Below are 23,371 nucleotides of genomic sequence, written 5' to 3' on the forward strand. Positions count from 1 at the left end.
ACCTCAGGGTAGCACCCTCGGGCCTACTCTTTTCTTGGTTTACGTGAACGAGTTATGCAAACTTAATATGGTCAGTGGTAATATACTCGCATTTGCGGATGATACTGTCTTAATATTTAAAGGATCATCATGGTCAGATGTTGAAAAATCTGCAGAGGAAGGCCTCAGAACAGTAATAAAATGGCTAGATCAAAACTTACTAACTATTAATATACCTAAAACAAAATATATTTGCTTCAGGATTACTGCTGCTTCGAATCCACCAACAAATTTCAAAATTAAAGCCCACTCCTCCGTCTGTATTTCGGAACGTGACTGTGATTGTGCTACCGTATTGCAAACAGACAGTCATAAATACCTAGGCATTATAATAGACAAACACCTAAATTGGCGTCCACATATTACGGCATTGAGCAAGCGTCTACGTAAGCTTTTACCTATATTCAGGAATATTCGTGACGCTGCTGAGTTCTCTCTTATAAAAAACGTCTATTATGCCCTTTGCCAATCACTTCTGACATATTGTGTTACCGTTTGGGGTGGAGCCGCTGCCAGTCATCTCTTGGAGCTAGAACGAGCCCAACGAGCAATTATTAAGGTTATGACTCATAAGCCCAGAAAATATTCTACAGAATTACTCTATCGTGAGACCCAACTTCTGACTGTGCGGCAATTATTTATACAGAACGCAGTGGTACGACACCATAAATATGTAGACCTCACACAATTACCACTACATAAAAGACGCATTAGGACTCCGACCATTACAATTAACACAATGTTTGCAAGACGTCAATTAACTTATATGGGCCCCTATCTATATAGATATTTCAACGATCACTATGAAATCCTAAAATTGAATAAATCTCGCCTTAAATTGTTAATAAAACAATCTCTTTTGTTGCTTAATTATTTACAAACTGAAAATATATTATCAAAATTAACGTAGGCAAATTTGGATAAAAACCATTGTTACACTTACACTAATTCTTACATCACTAATCTAGCAACACTGTATCCGGTATAGGCCGGCAACGCACCTGCAGTTCTCCTGATGTTGCGAGTGTCCATGAACAACGGTATTGCTTTCCATCAGGTGACCCGTTTGCTCGTTTGCCCCTCTATTTCATAATAATAATTAAAAAAAAAAAACATTTCAACCATCACTAATTTAGTTTTAAGGAAAAAGTAAAAACATGTTAATATAACACAAAATATACTTACACTACTTATTATAATATACCTATTACATGTATAAAATCATCCACTACTTATTATTACTATATTTTGACCTGAAGCGTGGAGCTTGTAACTTGGACCACACGCAAAATCTTGATAAACAACAGCTGTCGAGGCAAATGTCTACTAACTAACTTGTACTTACCCTCACATTTTTTAATATTTTTATATTTCATTAGTCATCTTACATTTTACGTGTAATTATTTAATATTATGTTAAGTAAATTTTTACCAAGTGTATTACTTTTGAAATATTGTGTCCATGTATGTGGTGGAGGGTTGATAGTCTGAGACACAGGAACTCCTAGTTCAGGCATCAACCCGCCTAAACGCTTACTGTAAAACTGTTACAAATAGTGTATTTGCTACTTTAAGGTGAGAAATAAATTATATCATTATTATTATTCCCTTCCCTACCCTCCCCTACCCTATTTCCTACCCCACCCTCCCCTATCCTATTACCCTATTCCCTCTTAAAAGGCCGGCAACGAATCTGCAGCTCTTCTGATGTTGCGAGTGTCCATGGGCGACCGTAGTTGCTTTCCATCAGGTGACCCGGTTGTTCGTTTGCCCCCTTAATTTTTATAAAAAAACAAGAAAATCGCCTCCCAAAGAGATCCTACTGGAGCTTTAAGTCTAATCACATAGAATTGTTTTCTATATTACATTTCTTTAGTCGATGTTCAATTGCGTTCTTTCAATTTCGCAGACTCGTTCTTTCACACGTATTCAACCGGTCGTTGATGAAAACTTCCACTATAAGTGCGACTTAACAGATTGATAGTATCACTATTTCTTACTTCTTAACTTAATTATCATGTTTTGGGAAATACAATAGTGAGGGGTAAAAGATGGTTCTAAAAGATAGGAGTAGTTGGTCAACTGTGTCCGCTTCCGTGGAGAACGTACATTTATCGTTGAGTTAGATTATTGTTCTATTTTGATTTCGTAATTAAATAATAAAAAATACATTGCAGTAATATAACCTATTAGATACGTTGACGCTAGCCAATCAGACACGCTATTGAAAGAATAAACGTCTGTCAAAAACCCTGCAGTATAGCACATGCGTTATCTAACAGTAATCTATATATTTTATTATCTTCTTAACTGTACAGTAAAAATAATGTCACGAAATCATAACCATGGTCTTATATTTTGTGCTTGTAACGTGTTAAAATAAATTACAAAAATATTAAAATAAGTTGTATTGAATCTAAACATTATTTTAAGTACTGCACTGATTAATCCTAGCTTTTTATTAACTTTTTTATAATTATAACAAACGAAATACATAAGCAGGGGTTTTAAAATGTTGTTTTTTAAAACAATTGTATATGACTTTGCGTCAAATACCATTTTAGCATCTAAGCGACTAGGCAACATCTACAATATTGTTAAAACATAATAAGTAAAAAGAATAAAGGTAATAATATAAACTGTTATTTTATCACATTTCATTGTAAATACCAAAAGTAGTAGTACCTTATAGTAAATAAATACCTTAAGAATTATTATGTTAGCATTATAATAAGTTAATACTTTATAATCTTTATTAAGATTACAAATAAAATCTGGTTACTTTGAGTCTGAAAAACATTAAGTACTTCTAAGTGATAATACTTTAGGGTGTGTATGAGTCCACTGTAAAAGTAGCAGCGCTGAAAAAGTAACTTTTTAGGGTTCCGTACCTCAAAAGGAAAAAACGGAACCCTTATAGGATCACTTTGTTGTCCGTCTGTCCGTCCGTCCGTCTGTCAAGACCCTTTTTCTCAGGAACGCGTGGAGGTATGAAGCTGAAATTTATATCAATTACTCAGGTCTACTGTCCCTTGAAGCTGTGAAAAAATCAAACTTCTAAGCCAACGCAATCAAAAGATACAGCCGTTTATGCCGCAAATTTTCGACACTTGCAAGGGAATCAAAACCTACAGGGTGCTTCCCGTGAACTCAGAATCTTGAAATTTGGTACGAAGCAACGTCTTATAGCATAGATAAAGGAAAAATTACGAAAACCATAAATTTTTAGTTACATCACATAATATATATTTTTTTAATAATTTTAAACTTACTACCCATTTCCTCATAAACGCGTAGAGGTATTAAATTGAAATTCATACCAAATACTCAGGTCTATAATACCTTTAAGCTGTAACAAAATCAAACTTCTATGTCAACGCAATCAAAAGAAACAGCAATTTAAGCTGCATATTTTGAAACTCGCAAGTACTCGCAAGGGAATCAAAACCTAAAGGGTACTTCCAGTCGACCTAGAATCTTGAAATTTGGCATGAAGCAACGTTTTATAGCACACATAAAGGAAAAATTCCGAAAACCTTAAATTTTTAGTTACATTACAAAATATATATTTTTTAATAAATATAAACTTATTACTTTTTTCCTCATGAACGCGTAGAGCTATCAAGTTGAAATTCATATCAAATACTTAGATCTAATTGCCTTTAACCCGTGAAAAAAAAAAAAAATCTAAGTCAACGCAAAAACGCAAAACGCAAAAGTACAACCATTGATACCGCATATTTTGAAACTCGCAACTACACGCAAGGGAATTAAAACCTAAAGACCACTTCCCGTTGACATAGAATCTCGAAATTTGGTAAGAAGCAATAGCTTACAGCACAGGTAACAGAAAAATTCCGAAAAGCTTAAAATTTTAAGTAGTTACTTTGTAAACCTTGCAGGTTTGTACGGAACCCTCGGTGCGCGAGTCCGACTCGCACTTGGCCGGTTTTTTTTTACTTTTATATCGACAAAGTCATAAAGCTCGAGCGCGTGCCCACACAAACCACAAAAAAAACTCATTGAGCGCTGCTACTTTCATAGTGAACTCTTTAAAATTAATACATACACACCCTAAAGTATAATCACTTAGCTTTGTTACACTCTGTATACAAGAGATCCATTTCAATAGATACTTATTGTATCAACTTGTTGACTAAACTGACTAACAACCAAGAATATTTTGTACCTACATTTCGTTGGGTCGATTCACTTTTGTATAAAAACTTAAATAGTCTTAGTATCTTTTTTTTTTTTTTTTTTTATGAAATAAGGGGGCAAACGAGCAAACGGGTCACCTGATGGAAAGCAACTTCCGTCGCCCATGGACACTCGCAGCATCAGAAGAGCTGCAAATGCGTTGCCGGCCTTTTAAGAGGGAATAGGGTAATAGGGGAGGGTAGGGAAGGGAAGGGAAGGGAATAGTTGAGGGTAGGGAAGGGAATAGGATAGGGGTTAGGGCTATCTTATCGTATTTGATAATAGGTATATCGTTTGGCGGCGTGACAGGGACTACAGCTTAACAAACCAATCACTTGGAGGTGGCGTTCTTTTGGCAATCCGACGTGATTTAATAGCAACAGGTCGTCCCGAGTGGCACACGTCTGCAGAAGATGTCTGGGTAACTGTTTCTTCAAAGGATGTATCATCCAACAAAATACACTTCTGCACGCTGTATCTTTGTGATCAAAATCGTGGAACCAGTTCAAGTACACAACTTGAAATGTTCTCCAATAATTTATTTAACGTGATTAACGCGCATCCTAATGATGAATTTATAATCATGGGTGATTTTAATTTACCGTTCATTGACTGGCATCCCCAGGGTAATCACTATACATCTGATAGCGTATCCCTCTCAAGGGCTCAAATCGGCTTTATCGACACTCTGGCTCAGTGCAACCTCACTCAACGTAGTCAAGTTCGTAACTACAACAATCGATTTTCGGACTTAATATTTTCAAATAATGAATTAATAGTCAATGCTTGTGACGATCCTCTGGTACCAGAAGATATTCCACACCATCGGTCTCTACGTTTTGATCTAATACACGATTCCTGTGACGCATTGAGGACGAATAAGAGGTTAAAGTATATTTACAAACTAGGAGATTTTGAAGCAATTTGTAATTATCTCGACACGGTTAATTGGCAGCAACACCTATACAATAAACCTTTAAATGAAGCTCTTAAATATTTCTACGACACAATCTATGATCTACGAAAATCACATATACCTCAAAAAATAATATCATCAGACTATTATCCGCCCTGGTATGACTGTGCTCTTAAAAAAATTTTAAAAGAGAAACATAAATTCCATCGCAAATATAAGCTCTATGGAAATTACAGCGACTATGCATCCTTTTCCCTCCTTAGAAAAAGAGCCAAATCTATGGAACAGTCATGTTATGAATCATACATTAACAAAACGGAAAACTCCATAATTAATAATCCAAAAGTGTTTTGGTCTTATGTCAAAAGTAACAGTAAAGCTGCTTCTACCTTCCCTGCCTCTATGCGTTTTGACGGAGAACTCGCAACCTCCGGTGACGAAATTTGTGATTTATTTGGCGCTTACTTTAAAACTAATTTTCTGGACCCCAACCCAATATCTAGTAATTTTTATCCCGAAAGTAAACATGTAAATCACAACATTATTGGAGACATTGAGGTCAATCCTGATGAGGTTTTAAACTTGTTAAAGTCTGTTAGTCTGAGTAAATGTGCAGGTCCAGACGATATACCACCTTTACTCGTAGTAAAATGTGCTAAATACTTGGTCACTCCTTTGTGTATGCTCTTTGGTAGGTCACTAAAAGAAGGATACGTCCCAAGTATTTGGAAATCCGCATTTATTACTCCCTTACACAAGGGAGGTGATAAGGTTCATATAAAAAACTATAGGCCCATATCAAAACTTTGCACTTTTGCCAAAATTTTTGAAAGTATCGTATATAAACAAGTCTACTCAACACTTAAATGCTGGTTCACTCAAGATCAACACGGTTTTTTAAAAGGTCGTTCTACTACTTCAAATCTTCTTGTTGCATACGATTATGTTAGTGCATATATGGATACGGGTGCCCAAGTCGATGCTATATTTACAGACTTTAGTAAGGCATTTGACCGAATCGACCACTCTATCCTATTGCAGAAACTTTCCATCGCAGTTATACACGGGAACTTATTTCGATGGTTTTCGTCTTACATCAGTAACAGGTCGCAAGCAGTAGCTCTTAATGGTTTTATGTCAACCTGGATGTCAGTGCCCTCTGGTGTCCCTCAAGGATCCCTTCTGGGTCCCTTATTATTTTCAATATTCTTAAATGATATATCTTCTTGTTTCCTTCATTCCAAACTGTTACTTTATGCCGATGATGCTAAAATAATAAAATATATTTTGTCACTTAGAGATTGTTGCCTTCTGCAAGAGGATCTTAACAGATTGAGTCACTACTGCACAATTAATAAACTAGATTTAAATGTATCCAAATGTTTTGCACTAAATTTTACCTGTAAGCCTAAGTTAATTAATTTTAAATATACACTTAATAATGAAGAATAACTTAAGAAGAACTCAATGAAAGATCTGGGATTAGTCGTTGACACTAAGTTAATTTTTGATAAGCACGTTGATTACATTGTGGACAAAGCTTCAAAAGCTTTAGGGTTTATCATAAGATCTTGCAAACATTTTAAGAACACCAAAACTATTAAAGTTTTATATTGCTCTTATGTGCGCAGTCTTTTAGAATATTGCTGTGAAGTTTGGAATCCACAATACAATACTTATATAATAAGAATTGAATCGATACAAAAGCGCTTCTTAAAATATCTTCAGTTTAAATGTGGACTTAATCTACCAGATTATGAAGCGAGGTGTAAAAAATTTCATTTTCTACCGCTACAATATCGCAGAACTGTTTCAGATCTAGCATATTCTTGTAAAATTATCAATAATACTGTCGACGTACCTGAATTGTTAGGCCAATATAATTTTAATATTCCTATCCGATATTTCCGTAATTTTGTGCCGCTTTACGTCCCGCGTCCCGCCTTACAATACGCCCGCCTTACAACACGTTTTATCGTCGCAATTCTTTTATATATAGATCAAGCGCCCAACTCAATAATTTTATTATAAATAATCACATAGAAGATATTTTCTCTCTAAAACCCTTAAAAATTAGAAAAGTATTGACGGATGCGTATTTCTCGAATTAATAAGCCCTAATAAACATAATTATTATGTTAGGATGTAACAATTTAAGGAATGTAAAATAAATCAGATCATATTATATGAACAAGCCATTATTAAAAATTATTTTACTTTTTACTTTTGCAGTGGTCTTCTTATAATATATTTTTTTTACCAACCTTATTATTATTTAGCGCAAGTTAATCTATACTAAGTATACAAATTTTATTGTTCTAAATTTAAGTCAACTTTTAAGTTTTTGCCATGCAGAGCTTAATTTTCACTTTGCTTTAGTTACTATTTATATTTATTAGTGGAAACTTGTTATTGGCTCTCAGTTTTGTAATAGTTTTAGTTATAGTTATTATTATGTAGCTGTAAGTTTTCCTAAGAAAATAAAAATAAAATAAAAAATAAAAAAATTACTTGAATCCTTTTAACAAGCCGATTTGGTTTTATTTACAGCGCAACTTGTCACCATGTACAGCACTGCCCAGTGTACGATCAGTGAAATTGATTAATAGGCGAATGGTGGAGACCTTCGTAGTGTGGTCGGATTACTTACAAGTCCACTTGAAAGACTATCATTTACTTGACATAATAAGACTCATTTACGGAGGTCCGCCATCTACCTATGAATTTATCTGAAAGTAGTGTATTTTGCCAATGTGTAAGTGCGCGACGCTCAGAGACGTCACTCTGCGTACAGGACGTTACTTAGCGTACGCGTCGCTCAGAGTGTACGACGCCACTCTGCGTACAGGACGTTGCTCAGCGTACGGGACGTTGCTTAGGTACGGGACGCTGCTCAGCGTACGGGACGCTGCTCAGAGTATAGGACGTTGCTCAGCGTACAGGGCGTTGCTTAGCGTGCAGTAGGTTGCTCAGCGTGCACCTGCATACCATCGCTCAGCCGTGCAACACTGCTCTATACATTGCTGAGCGTCTACAATATCGCCCAGCGTGCACGGTCAGGCGTGCGCGGCGGGCGGGTGGTACGTGATGACGTCATGCGCGCTGGTGAACGTCGGCAGGCCGGGGGCGGGCGCGGCAGGAAGCTGCAGCGCGCGAGACTTGCCGCCCAGCATGCAGCGTGTTGTAGCTCCACTTTCTACTTCAACGGCTAGGTCTGAACCAGACAACCTGTGATAAGCATGCGCGAGCGTGCCAACGAGCTCGCCCACCAAGTCCTGCGATGACGCGGGCGGGGACAGCGCCAACACGAGGTCGTTGCGCGCGCTCGGCACCGCCAGCACCACGAGCTGCGCACTACCGCTCATCACGCGCACGCAACCCACCTCGGTGACGGGCGTGGGCTTCTTGAGCGGCTTGAAGGTGCTGGCGTCGAGCTTGTACAGCGCGGTGTCGGTAAGCAGCAGGCAGCGCTCCGCCATCTTGTTGTGCCGGTTGAACTTGTGCACGCGGCAGGAGAACAGCGCGCGCCCGCCGCCGCGCAGCAGCGTGCTCAGCGCTGACCGGTATACCGCTGCGCGTGGGTTGTATGTATCGAGTGCGAGGTAGTCACCAGCCCACACTCGTGACGCTCCCCACTGTGAACGGCGTCCGCGCAGCGCACTAGCAGCACACACCTTCAGCCTCAACTGCGGCCACTGCTCCCTCGGCACGGCTCGCAGCACGAGCCACGCGCGCCAGCGGCGGTACGCGGCCTGCAGCAGCGGCACCGCGACGCCGCGCGGTGCTGCCGGCCACCGCATCACCGTGCCGCTGCCGCGACGCAGCTCAGTCTGCAGCTCGGTGATGTAGCGTCTGAATTTGTAGCGTTTCCATGCGTTGTATATGGTGAGTGCGGCGCGCATCTTGCGGTACCGCTGCAGCGCGAGCGTGCCGCGCCACAGCTTCTGCAGCAGGACCACGATGGACGGGATGAGCTCCGCGCGTGCCGCTTCGAGTGCGTGGATGGTGCGTGCGCTCCTAATAAACAACTTCGTGTGTCCGAACTGCACGTCAGTGACCCGCGAGTCGCGGAGCAGCACCGCGACAGCATCGCGCTCGACACCACCGCGGAAGTTGGGCCACGTGTACTGCGACAGCATCTTGTAGCGACGCAGGAAACGGTCGTAACGCGTACGCTGGGCGAAACCAGCGCGGCGCAAGCGGACGTTCTCGACGAGACCCAGGTACGCCACCTGGCGGCGCACGAGACGCTCGTCCCAGGCGCGCGGCGTCTGCGCGGGGTTGGGCTTGACGCAGCGCACGTAGAAGGGCTCCTTGCTCGCCTGCCCCGCCACCAGCGCCGCCATCGAGCCGCGGAACAGTGTAGCTGCTGTCGCTGGACGCTTCGATGTCTTCTGTATATCCTCAGCGTCCTCTGGCCACATGTCGGAGAGGGATTTGTTGGTGGACGACCGCAGCAGCCGCTTGAGGTCCTGCCACAGCGAGTCCTTGTTCTTGTCCGTGAAACCCACGATGCTGTACGTCACATCGGCAGCGTAGTGCGTGATGCGGAAGTCGCGGCGATGCGCGAGTGTTTTGTCGGCGGGCGCGAGCTGTTGCGACGTGTAGTGCGGGTGCGAGCCCAGACGCTCGTCGAACGCCTCCACTAACTGCTCCTCCGATATCTTGGTAGGGTTTAGGCAGGCCTCGTCCATAACGGCCACAAGTCCCTTATGCGGCGCGTCGACAAGTTCACAGATGACGCGGTTGTTGAAGTACTCCACCGGCGTCCACTGGATGCCCTCGCGAGCGTACTCCTCCTGCTCCTGACGCATCACCAGCTCTATGAACAGCTGCTGCAGCTTCTCGTTGCAGTAGTTGATGCAGAACTGCTCGCAGCTGTTGGTGTCGAATATCTCGAAACCGTAGATGTCCAGCACGCCGATGAGCGAGCCGCGATGCGCGCTGCCTGCCGCGATCGCTGCGTTTATCTGCTGCACGATCCATGTGAACAACCTATCATACGCTGCCTTGGCGAGCGCAAGTCGCTATAAAATATTCCTTGAAGTACGAGGATGGTTCTTACGGAGAGAAAAATTCTAAAAAAAAATTTAATTTCCTGAAAAAGTCTAAAAAAAACACTTTTCTATACTCCCATACAAAAGATTTGTGATAATACTTAAAAGTCAAATATATAAAAATGGATTTTCAATTATGTTAGTAACGCTAAAACTCGAAAACGGCTGAACGGGTTGGTCTAATTTTAGTCTTAAAATATTTGTAGAAGTCCAGGGAAGGTTTTAAAGTGACACGAAGTTCACCGGGACAGCTAGTAATTTAAAAAAATCTATAAGTACCTACCTAATATATAATTTTTTTAATTTCACCCGTACGTAATACAGGTCAATTTTTACAAAAATATTTTATGTTTTCTACATTTAAGTATTTTTTTTTTTACATTCCTTGTTTCCTAATTTTTGTTTAATCGCCTAATTCTCTCTGACATTTTTGTGTTACCGTACTATTTTACATATCAATACACCCTTATTATATATTTCTCTTGATACATAATATTATCATTTTATATTAATTATCTCTATTTTCATATAAGTACTTTTTTTTTTCCTTACATATTACGCCTTCAGTCCGAAGTGTCTACCTACCTCGTAATATTATAAACCTGAAGAGTAAGTATGTTTGCTTGAACGCGTTAATCTCAGGAACTACAGGTCCGATTTAAAAACTTATTTCAGTGTTAGATAGCTCATTTATCGAGTAAAGCTATATATTATCACGCTAAGACAAATACGACCGAAGAAACTCAGGAAAATTTGGGAAAAACGGGGAAATATTAGAAATTACGAACTACTGGAGCAATTTTTATGGCAATATTTGGCACAGATATAGAGTAGACCAAGTGAAGGGAGTAGGGACATAAGCTATTTTATATGGAAAAATGTACGGTTTCCGTAGATAAAAGACGGCCCCAATTTTATAATTAAAAAAAAATCCATACTTTAGTAAAATATTTTAATAATGCTCAAACCGCTGAGCCGATTTGGATGAAAGAGAATTTCATTCTCTTACTTTGAGTACTAGGCCTATCCCGGTGCTATTTATTTAACAAATGCCCAGGTTTTCGTGCAGCCCTAGATTTATAAATAGGCCGCGGCCTAGGGGCATCATAGGGGGCCGGTAGATATCGTACATTGGGCGGCGAAAATATTTGTGACCTACACTCATAAAAAATATAAATCCGGCACAGCTGTTTCTGTGGTAATTAACAAGACTCTTGTCTTAAGAGTTTATAATGTTTTATTCCACAGCAATGTTGATTACTTGATTAGTTCAAATGTTGACGTTATTCACGATAGATTCCAGTAAAAAAAACTCAAAAACCGAGCATTCGTCAAATTAAATGGAGCCCATCATGCTCCGAAGTCAGCCAGGCCTAAACTCAAGGATGTCACGGACCACGGTGTCGTGACATAATCGATTACATTATTTACACGATCAATGTCACGCTTTTTGTACTCCAGTTTACCTTAAACTTGTTTTTGTACGTCATACCTTACAGCGCTCCGCCTTGGATAGAGCTAAATATGGCACTGGATGTCAATAAAATAATGAATTATCACTGGTTATATTCACAACATGCGAAACCTTTATTGTAGATACGACTACCAAAAAAATGTAAAGGTTTATAAACTGTTTATAGGTTCCATTTTACCGAACCCCCTTTTCTTTATTTTAGTGACACTTGTAGAAAGTGATTTGTATAATAAAACAAAAAGTAAAATAATGTATTTCGCCCAACGTGGGGCTCGAACCCACGACCCTGAGATTAAGAGTCTCATGCTCTACCGACTGAGCTAGCCGGGCTGTGAGCGAAATTCTGAAATAAAGTTAGGTTATCATCTTCAAGGTCAAATTTCAAATTTAGAATACCTCTTTTTATTTTTATCACTAACCAGTTGTCCGTGAGTCGTGACCTTACATAGTACTATTTCTGCACAATATTAAATTATTATTTTTCAGATAACAGAGTACTTTATCCTAGAGTTTCTTGTCTAAAGATAACCAAATCGCTTCATCAGCGTCGAGCGACGTCGAGATACTTTAATGACATAAAGTGGGGGTAAAATAAAAATAAAACATCTTTGTTTTTCCTACGAAAGACGTAATATTAACGGTATAATATTATAATAATACGTGCATTGCTTACAGATGTAGCGGTATATATTTTCACGAGCTACGTTTAAAGCCGGGGGGCGAAGTATTATGTATTACAATTAAATTAGCGTCTAGAGGGCGCTTCCGTCAGCACGGGCGCGCGGCGCGGCGCCCCGCGGCAGGCCTATTCAAATTCATGCTAACGGTACACGGGATTTCATTATGTGAAATGTAGGATTGTGTAATGCAATGGGCGCTTTTATTGCATATTTAAGAGTTGTATTAAAATAATAATAATAATAATATCTATGCACGCTTCACATCACGTCAGTCTGGCCCCATGCTAAGTACCTAAAGGACTTGTGTTACGGGTACCAGACAACGGAAATATATTTAATACAATATTATACATATATTTAAGATTTTTATTATATCATACATATATTTAATACACATCCAAGATCCAGGAACATTGAAAACTTTTTGTTCCGTCGGCGGGATTAGAACCCTCGACCCCCGGCTTGCGCTACCGACGCGCCACCAACTGAGTCACAGAGGTCGTCACAATAAAATGATTTTTAAGATAGTTATCTAAGAATATATTATTACTAAATAGTTACTACGTAAGTTAAAAGCGTAGTAGCACTTAATTAGGTAGATAAAGATGTCTGGTGATGATGATAGGTTTTTGTAGATAATTTCGTCTCAATAAAATATGTGTCTGTCTTGATTACGTTTTCGTGGGCCGTGGCACATCAAATTTAAAGAGCCAACTCCTCATCAGAACAGAAACACTACAAAAACGCGTCGCCACTCCCATATACAACTGGCATCCTGCATTCCACGGCTTCTTACAATTACAATAATGATACTTGCATATTCGGTGTTACATAAGGCCACCTTGACACTCGGTGACGCAACCTGCGGACCGCGCCCGTGACTCAGGTGACCCGCCGCCCGCGCCGGCCGGCGGAGAAAGTGGTGAAGTGACACGTGCTTTTAGTAGTGATTTTGAGACAGGTCCTTGCGATAATGTCGGTTGGTTATTTCTTCGGTCACCCACAAAATATGTTTTCTAAGACAAAAAGAATACGCTTTCCAAAAGATTGACTTAGTAATTATTATTTTTAAACAAAAAATGTAAACCGACTTCCAACCATAAAGTTAATATATCTACTTACCTAGCGGAATAGAGCAACAATCTCGAGCTGTCAGACGAAACCGATATTGATTTATATCTGTGTGTAAAAATATGTGTACGTATATACTTACACAAGCACCTTTCTTAGAGATTAAATTGTCAAAGTGCCGATAAGTGCCGACTGGACGTCAAAAAAAGAGTCCTGTTGTCATGTATCACACGTCTCTTTGTACCACGCAGTGTTACTGATAGTGACATCTCGCTTGCTCAGGCCTTTGTTTCTCTATTCCGTTAGGTATATTAACTTTATGCTGGAAGCATAAAGTTAATAGTGCTTGTGCACTTAATGCAGCTAGTGATCCTAAAAAGTAGAAACATGTATATTATATAGACTGTATATCCTTATTCTAAATCTGTATAATATCTTAGTTCTTAAATAAGACAGATTAAACGATTACTTTATAACTCTAAAGCTAGGAAGTGCTCATAGAAAACTGTGTATTCGGATTATCAAAGAATCTGTGATGAAGTCGGATAATTACGTTAATAAGTAGAGTGTCGTCTCACGAGGCCGAGCACCGGAACAGATGCCTGGCGTTCTTACACTTTGTTATGTGTTTAATATTAATGTTATACAATTAATTTGTGATTTCCTTCGGCTAAGCGGCTTAACTTAAGAGTTAAGCGGTTTTCTTCGGCGTTAGAAAAATGAGAGGCATACTCGTATTTAGCACTAGCAGTGCGCGTCCCAAAGTTCGAACGACGCTACGCTTTGCTTTTCTTTTGATAATATTGTCACTCTACGAGTCACAAAGGAATCCTTTCCATTCATCTCGGTTTGAGTAATAATATAAAATAAAAATTACTTTTTAGGGAATGAATTGATTTTTTAAGGGAAATTATAAAAATAATATTGTTTTAAGGTCCTTATTCAAATATTACTTAAGTTCAGAATTTCATCAGTTATTTGATGAAATCTAAAATAGCGATTTTATATTAATAAAATAAAAATTACTTTTTAGGGAATGAATTGATTTTTTAAGGGAAATTATAAAAATAATATTGTTTTAAGGTCCTTAATCAAATATTACTTAAGTTCAGAATTTCATCAGTTATTTGATGAAATCTAAAATAGCGATTGTTATCATAATATTTTAAGATATCCACCGGATGCCTAGTTAATAATAACAATGATTATAATTATTATTATGTGCATGTAGGTCAATGGTCATATTATTTTATTAGCAGTGACCTCACACACGGTTCACCGACCGATCACCCGTGAATCCACTCTCGATCGGTCGGTGCAATCTATCACACTCGATGCGATAGGTCCGTTCGAATCGATCAGTGCGTTTCGATCGATACGTTTCCATTGGTGTGTTTCGATCGATGGAACCCGAACGTTGTGATCGGTGCTCCTTGATCGGGGCGATTAATTGGTTGTTCAGTGCGTTTCGATCGGTAAGAAGCGATTATTGCGATTCAATCGGTGCGACTCTTTCAATGTGACTCGGTCGATGTGTTAAGTCACACTGTCACACTGTCACACTCATCTGGTGCGTTTTGATCGGTGGGTGTAGTCAAGTGATGTGCTTTCTAAACTGCACTTTCTCAAAATATTACGCAATAGCCAATTTATATGTCGATGCGTCATTATGACATGTGAAGTGATAACCTGACAAACCTGACCTGACCCGGCTACTTTCTATGAGGCCAGAGCTCATCTTGTGATGCAATATCTGGGTAATGAAAATAAATCAATATTATTGGCAGAATATAAATGACAGAAATTCAAAATATCTGTTTACTTATAACTCTTAAAAGCGTCCAATAGCTGTCTTTTAGGTTTCTTGAGACAAATACTTTTTCACCAAATCAATTATTCAACCAAGTCCCTTATTCCTTTCCCTATTTCCCTTAATGACAAAAGAGACATAGGTGTAAACTTAGCTAAGCTTATAATAACGTCGCCAAAAGAAAAATCTTGACATAAGGGTTACGACTTACGTAGTATTTTAAGTAAAATTATTATTATTATTATTATTATAAACAGTGATTAAGGTGTGGTTAGTGAAAACGGACACAAAATACACAATTTGTTTTTCAAACTAACAATACACTTACACATCCCTTGACTAGTCTGTGTTGTGTGTGATGTCCGTTTGCTTTCCAATCGAAAGTTAATCTCTACAGACGCGAATAGACCTATTACACAGATAACTCGCAGATTAGTCAAATATTGAGATAATAATTGGCCGTTAACTCGCGATTATGTGTTTCTAATTACTTATAGCACTATTTTAACGGCATTTAAAGTTTTCTTTTTGATTGCTTTTAATTTCGACTAAGTATTTAAACATAGTTAGAAAACACGATTTTCTTAACGTCACTGTAAAGAAAATAATTACTGTTTGACAGCGAGGCAAAACAAACTATCAGTAATTATATTATTTTGTCATGAGGCCATGACTCTTTGTAACGACATACTATAAGGCTCTTCTATAGTTACAAATAGAGCACTCTACTGGTATGGGCTTTGGATAGTAAATTTGTGACTATAACTGTACATCTAACTACAGTCAGTCAGCTATGAGTCGTGACTGTGGGTACTCAGAGCTGAGTTTTAGTGAGTAGTGAGTCGTAATGACACAGGTGCGGCTCTCAGTGGGTCACGCGGCAGAGACTCGCCGGCTCCGCCAACGGCCAGCATGGTAGGGCTGCCACAAAATGATAATAAAAAATAAATGATAATAACACACAACAATTTAAATCCTTTGCGAATGTAATGTCTGCACTCTGTGTCCTAAAAGCATAGATATCTTCGCCATTAAAAGAGATACATTTTAGAATAACAATAATGTATCATCTATCACGACTACGCGAATAGTACCCATAATCGTACTTCGCAAAATAAATACAAATTCACAAAAATATTTAAATTATTTGAAGAAGTGAGTGGATAAAGACAATAACTAACAGTAAAAAAAAATGCCGCTTTTTGTTTAAATGGTGGCTTCAGGGCCCGAAAAATGATTTGAAATTAAAAAACTGTGCATAGTAAATAAGTAGATAAGTTACAAGGTTTGTTCAAATAATAAGGAAAAAAATGGGTAAATGTTAGTAAATTACCACCGCCCATCCATACCAAAAGAATTATAAGTGTCAGCCAGTGTTGCAAGTTTTGTCAGCCCTGGAGGCTGCGCGTACGTTACGTGTATCGGAAGGCGGTGCACGGCTCGGCGGCCATCGGGCACATCGTTAATTACCGCGGCCTACTGTTACACGTAACCTCTCGTGTGAGCTTTCATCTCACTCGCATTTTCCTCGTCTCCAAGTATCGATCACTGACTTACACAATATATGAGGCAACTCACCACTCATAGCCTGTGCCCGCAGCATGAAGAAGTCAGACAATGTTTTAATTCTTTCTCATCTATGCTAATATTATAAATAAGCAATCAAGTGTGTATTTAAATAATATTTCATTTGTGGATCCTAAAGGTTCCGGAAGAGAACGTTTAATAGTTTTTTTAGCGATCAATGGAAAATTCGGCGCTACATAGCTTTACGTTATTTCGTCAATCTTATAATGCGTCCTGAATTCAGTAACATATTTTGCTCTACCACTAAATAACTACAATAGGTAAAGAGCAAAGAGACTAAATATGTAGTACCTACCTTAAGGCTGCGTTTCCACCGGAGATGTATTGCGAGGAATGTGTTTTTGAGAACCAACAGAATCGCTTCATTGACGTGAGCTTGCCGTGACATCGCTCAGCGCGGCGATACTATTGGTTCTCAAAAACACATTTCTCGTAACACATCTCTGGTGGAAACGCAGCCTTAAAGTAGACTTTTGGGGTTGTAAGTGTTTCCTGTAATGAAGGGTAACAGACAGACAGAAACGCTTTCGCATTTATAATATTAGTATCAATTGACGAATACACTATCATCCTGCCCATCAGCTTTCACACTACAGCCAAACTCCTTACATCATTAACAGCCGTACACGGTTCGCGTCAAATCGCTAATTGTATTGTTTTTGTTGGCAGGTGGGAGAGTGCTCGCGTGATACCGCTTTCTCAGACAACATCAGATTTAAAGGTGAGTTAATACGAAATGATTATGGTTTAAAGTTTATCGTACCTCTTATTACGAATCCAAAAGGCCGTTTGTCCTGCCTGAACATAAGTCCGATATATACTAAACGGATATATTATGGACGCTGTCAAGCATTTGTTTATCCAGCACGCCATCGACACTATGGACGAGGTCAGCATCATGCAGATCTGCAAGTCCTCCTTCTCCAGCGAGGAGATTTGCAAGGGCAAGCAGCTGCTATACGAGACGCTCGGACAGAGCGCGAATATGCCGTCGCGACGAAGAGACGGAACGGAAAGGAGCGTGCAGGACATCATCTCCCTGCTGAAGCAGACGGATCCTGATGAGGTGCCGGCTTTTGTGGCAAAGGAGCTCCACAAGCTGCCACCCGTCACATTGGACCACGTCGACGTCGTCAGCCTACTGAAGGACATCAGGTTCCTGAAGGAGGAGCTGGCCGGAGTTCGAGGTAGATTGCAGGCATCAGAGTCTACGATCAGTGACTTACGTATTGAATTATCGCAATTAAAAAGTGGTAATTCAATATGTAGGTCACCTGATGCTGATGCCGCATTCGTCACTACTCGTCGTGGCGCGCAAGCGAGCACGTTTAGCCCGTCAGCATTATCATCGGACGGGTCAACGAACACCGCCGCTGCCGCCCCCGCCCCCGCTCCCCTCCCGGTTGCGCCGACCCTGAGTCCTCAGGCGACTCAGAAAAACTTTGCGACTGTTGCTGGTCGCCCCGCACCTCCCCCGCGGGCGAAAACAAATGGGGCGAATGAGAGCCGCAAGGCTTCGAAGAGTCGCGAGACTGAGAGCCGCAAGGCTACGAAGAGCCGCAAGGTGGAATCTTCTCGGCTTGGCAAGGACGAAGGCAGGAGGTGCGATGAGGAGGGCTTCATACTGGTGGAGAGGAGGAAGAAGCCCGCCGCCCGCAACCATCGCGGCACCGCACCATATGTACCTGAGCTGCGTCTGCGGAGCGAGGTCCCCGCGACGCCCCTGTACATATCCCGCCTGCACTGGTCCATGGAGGTCCAGGATGTCGTGGACTACATCCAGAAGAAGACGACACTGCGCCTGAGGGTCGAGCGTCTGCAGTCTCACCACAAGGTTAACTTTAGCTCCTTTGTGGTGAGAGTACCGACGAATCTTCTGTCGACTTTCGAGGCGCCGGAGTTCTGGCCGATGGATGTAGTCTATCGGAGGTTCCGGGGGAGACTCCGGAACGAAGCGAGTCACGTCGCCGGCAAAATGTGACAGTGTTAGTTTTTAAGTATATATAAAATATGTATGTTAGTTTTAAGGTATTTATTATATAATTATATGTATGTTAGATTTAAGGTATTTGTTATATGGGCCTCTGATGCCTGAATTAAATGATTTGATTTGATTTGATTTGTGCAGCATCCCACAAAAACATTACGATTTACATATTGAATAATATTTATAGTCATATTCTTTAGATTTTTTAGAACAAGACTGCATTCATAACTCAACCAAAAAAAAAGTTTGTGGGTTAGTACACAAATGCTCAACAGCGACCACAATATAATAATCGGAATTCCTGTATGTTACGTAGCACTCTTCGCTATATTCAACCTTATCTGCCTCCGACTTGAAGAGGAATTTGAAGGAAAACCCGAATGGAAATTTTTTCTCTTCTCCTACTTTTCTCCTGATAAAATGTATTCTTTGCCGGTCCCAAAACAGATTTAGCTTGTCCTTCAGGCACTCCTGAGATCATATCAAAGGATTTTGTGGTCGGTTACCGTTGTCGGTCCTGACAATGCAAGAGATGCAATGGTAGGTGTGAGGTTATTAACTCATTAAAAATATTATAAGCTTTATAACTGAGTAAGAAGATATCATTTTAAGCTTTCGCGTTGTATTATAATTAAGACTTATTATTCGGGACTTAACGCGACTTGTTCAAATAAAAAAGTATGTACTCGTAGTAGCATTACTATTTGAATAAGTCGCGTTAAGTCCCGATTAAAAAGTTTTAATGAGTAAGAAGAACCTACACAATATTATATTTTAGTTCTGTACCTTATTAATGAATTGTTAATGATCATCTTGACCTCGCAACACTTTTTGTTTGACAGTCTAAACATTATTCGTAACCAATTACCAAAAGGTCAAATAGTCAACAGATTCTGATCGCAAAAAATTGATCGATCATCGGAAAGTTGGACAAAGGGTAAAAAATATTAGGACTTCCTTGTCATTGTTTTTGTTTGAACACAGCATGTCAAAGTAACACGATAAAAAACAGGACATACGAACTAAAGAGTTAAGTTTCGATTAGGATTTATTATGATAATATAATACAGCTGTAATTAACTATTACCGTCATTCGAAGTATGCTCCGTTGTAGGGATACATACATTGTTTTTAGATATAACAGCAGACAACAGCATCCATGATGAATGACAAAACATTCTTTTTTTGGGGGCTCCATCAAAAATGTCACTTCTTAAAAGGCGGAACCACCAAAAACGTTTGAGTACAGCTAAACTATTAATTTCAAAATCGCTTATCGGGTTAAAGTTAATTATTGAATATTACAGTTGTAATTTGAGGTTTACGTAGCCATAATTCCAGTGCTGAGGACAAGTGTGTATTATCACATTACGAAATGCTCACCCAACAATAGCAGCAATATGACAAGAAACGTCACAGTTTATCGAAAGGCGTGGTTTTGCTAATTACAGTGTCGGCAAACTCCGTGGGAATGTGTTACATAAGGGCGAGGTTATATGTGGTTAGTAGGAAATTGAGTCATTACGTTAATACGTTGTGATTCCTTATTATTATTAGATTACTATTTGTGAGAAATGTATAACAAATTATGTAAAACCTTAATAAAACAATTTGTACCCGGTTTTAAGGTCTTCTGATAGGAGTTTTTCTATTCAACAGCGTTGTTGACGTTAGCCAATCAAAAGCTCAGATTAATGAATAAGTTGAAAAAAAGTAAAAAAGGTATCTGAAACAAATATTTAATGAAGTTACAGAAAAAGCGTTCCTAAGTAAACTTATCCGACAGCCGTTAGAATACGAATATGGTTTCTTTTTTTTACAAAATTATTACGAAACATAACTAAGTTACCCGAATGACGCAAATTAAATCTAATTTAGAAGAGTCTTCATTCAAAAATATTCAACTTTCTTTTACCATAATGAGCCTACAAAGGCAATAATTCACCAGAACCAGTTGTGTAATTTCCAACGCCACACGTGACACGACCAGTCGACGGATGCGACGAAAGTGATTTTCCCCAGGATGTTGCATCCTCTGTTGACACATCCTCGCATTAGTGTGGTTACCAGCTAATGGTAGTTATGTTATGTTATGATTTCCTTCAGGCACATGATGCTTTAGCCGACCGAGTCTAATATGTGTTCTGTGACCGAGTTTTAGAACGAATGAATAAGTATAGCTGCTTCCACAAATACTGAGAGGTGTTTATAGGGCCCAATTCGCCCCCTAATACTACCGAATATTTGACGTGGGAGAGCCATGCTTCGGCACGAATGGGCCGGCTCGACCGGAGAGATACCACGTCCTCACAGAAAACCGGCGTGAAGCAGCGCTTCCGCTGTGTTTCGCCGAGTAAGTGAGTTTACCTGAGGCCCAATCCCCTACCCTTTTCCTTTCCCTACCCTCCCCTATTTCCTTCCGTACCCTCCCCTATTCCCTTCCCTATCCTCCCCTATTACCCCTTAGAAGGCCGGCAATGCACCCGCAGCTCTTCTGATGCTGCGAGTGTCCATGGGCGACGGAAGTTGCTTTCCATCAGGTGACCCGTTTGCTCGTTTGCCCCCTTATTTCATAAAAAAAAAAAACTATCCATGCTTATGTTATGCATAAGTGTATCTGTCAGTTACCTTCTCGCGCCCAAACTGCTGAACCAATTTAGTTTAAATTTGGTATGAATATTTATCCCGAAAAAATGTGCGGTGTCCGAGCTATAAATTTTGAATGTTTCAGTAAATTAATTTGAATTCTGCAGACAGATTGCCGATACAAAATAATATACAGTTTGCTGTTATGTAGAACAGGAACTCATTCTAGGATTGATGTCTGATGTGCTCGGATGTTATCTGCACGACAGGTGGCAGTGCTGAGAGATTAGTTCCTCTGGGCTCGGTTGTATCTGTCTATCTACATACAGTAAGGGTGCACCCGTTACATTCATCTGTGAAAACGGATATTGGCATTTTTGCCAATAGAATAGAAGTGGACCTTTTGGTCCACTTCCAGCCAAATCTCATCGAATCTCATTTGGGCAAACCTAAATTGAGATCCTATAAATTTTAACGGTTTTTAGATACCAATTTTCATTATGAATTCAACTTTTAATGTGTTACATTTTTTATACATAATTTAGGCGGATTTCTAGACTTCCTATCACAGAGAAAATCAACGCAATTAATGGACGCTCCTTTAGGGACAGGTGCACCCATACTTTGATCTATCTTGAGAAGAGAAGGCACTATGTCCCCATCAGTGTGAACTACATCGTACGGGGAGACGGGGACAGATGCGCCCGCGGTACCGTTAACGCGTTACCAGGAACTGCCCGCGGTAATCGACGATTTGTAGCGCTCCTGAATATGTTACAGCCAAGTGATAAGCTGAAGCGATGTGCGCTTATTATAATTTATAAGTTTCCGAACAGAAAAAAAAAACAATTCTTAATTAGTCATAGACCATAGTATTCGTGTTGATTTTTGGTTCTAGTTACAAATTACACAGCTTTATGAATTTAATTTTTTGCCTTAAAAATTATTGGTAAAGTAACTTGATTAACTGAGAGTGAGACTAAATGTGAGAGTAACTTGATCGTTATGGCGATAAAGTTCTTGTTCTTTGAAAATTCATGTTAATGCATTATAGAAAAAATCATTATATTATAATGATTTCTTCTTAATTAACACAAACTATCTATTAATCCAACTCTACTATCTCTACTAAATAAACAAATATAACTTTTTAGCTAAGCGCTGGTTTCCGCTCGTATCTCCGGCCAGCTGCTAAGCGCACGCGCACACTATCAGCCGCATCGGTACTCGGTAATTGACCACACCTGTCCCCCGCCAGCCTCAAACATGTGTACCGTACTGTCCTGTAGATGTCACATTTTGTGGTCACATTTTTTGTTCAAGTGAAAACTTCTATAGTGAAAATGTTGGACTTGCGTAAGGACACGTGATTTTATTGAAAATTTCTGGATGAGCGGCGTAGGAGAGAAAGCAATATCCCTCTCTCTTTCTACGTCTCTGCTCCTGTTGATTCTCGAGGCATTTGCCACACATATCCGCCACTGCAAGTCAGCTGTGTCGCCTAAACTGCTAAACATTATCTTAAACTTTAAAAACTATTACCGTTTTATGCTTGATTAAGTAGGGCCAGTTATAAACTAAAATTCAAAACCACCAGAAAACATTTCGGGTAAATACATATTTAAATTAATAGTTAATTACTGCTATATCTGTCAAGACTTAAACCAATAATCTAATCAAACAATTCTAAGAAGTTTGGTTTAAGTTCTCGACAAGGCCGCTGTTGCGACAGGTGCTTTGAATAATGAATAGCAAACATAGCTTAGATATATAATATAGAGCGTAATTAACGTCATAGATATGCTGAATGCTGATAGCTTGAACACTATGCTGGTATTTTCCCACGACATGAAATGGGGTGTTTGGAGGATCAAAATAAGCGACTTATATTAAGGAAAGCCGTAACGTAGGTCGTAGTCCCTAATACTCTAACTAATAATGATACTCAAACTATAAGATATGTT

The 23,371-nt window shown here is 39.6% G+C and overlaps 2 protein-coding genes and 1 non-coding gene across 3 annotated transcripts in view; 1 reads left to right on the plus strand and 2 right to left on the minus strand.

The window, feature by feature from the left end:
- LOC121730043 overlaps positions 1-23,371 on the plus strand; it is a 123,782-nt gene that overhangs the window by 45,120 nt on the left and 55,291 nt on the right. Inside the window, exon 3 of the mRNA XM_042118826.1 lies at positions 17,504-17,555. The gene's annotated coding sequence lies outside the window, so the exon portion shown is untranslated. The remainder of the gene's footprint in view (positions 1-17,503; positions 17,556-23,371) is intronic.
- On the minus strand, positions 8,103-13,955 carry LOC121730657 (unconventional myosin ID-like; the record flags this gene model as incomplete). The annotated part of the gene is made up of 2 exons (XM_042119798.1): positions 8,103-10,182; positions 13,944-13,955. Coding segments are annotated over 2 exons (1,983 nt in total), but the record flags the coding sequence as incomplete, so codon positions are not given.
- On the minus strand, positions 11,944-12,016 carry Trnak-cuu. The gene has a single exon. It is a non-coding gene; the product is annotated as a tRNA-Lys (tRNA).

This window comes from Aricia agestis, chromosome 9 (assembly GCF_905147365.1).
Source record: "Aricia agestis chromosome 9, ilAriAges1.1, whole genome shotgun sequence".
NCBI classification, from domain to species: domain Eukaryota; kingdom Metazoa; phylum Arthropoda; class Insecta; order Lepidoptera; family Lycaenidae; genus Aricia; species Aricia agestis.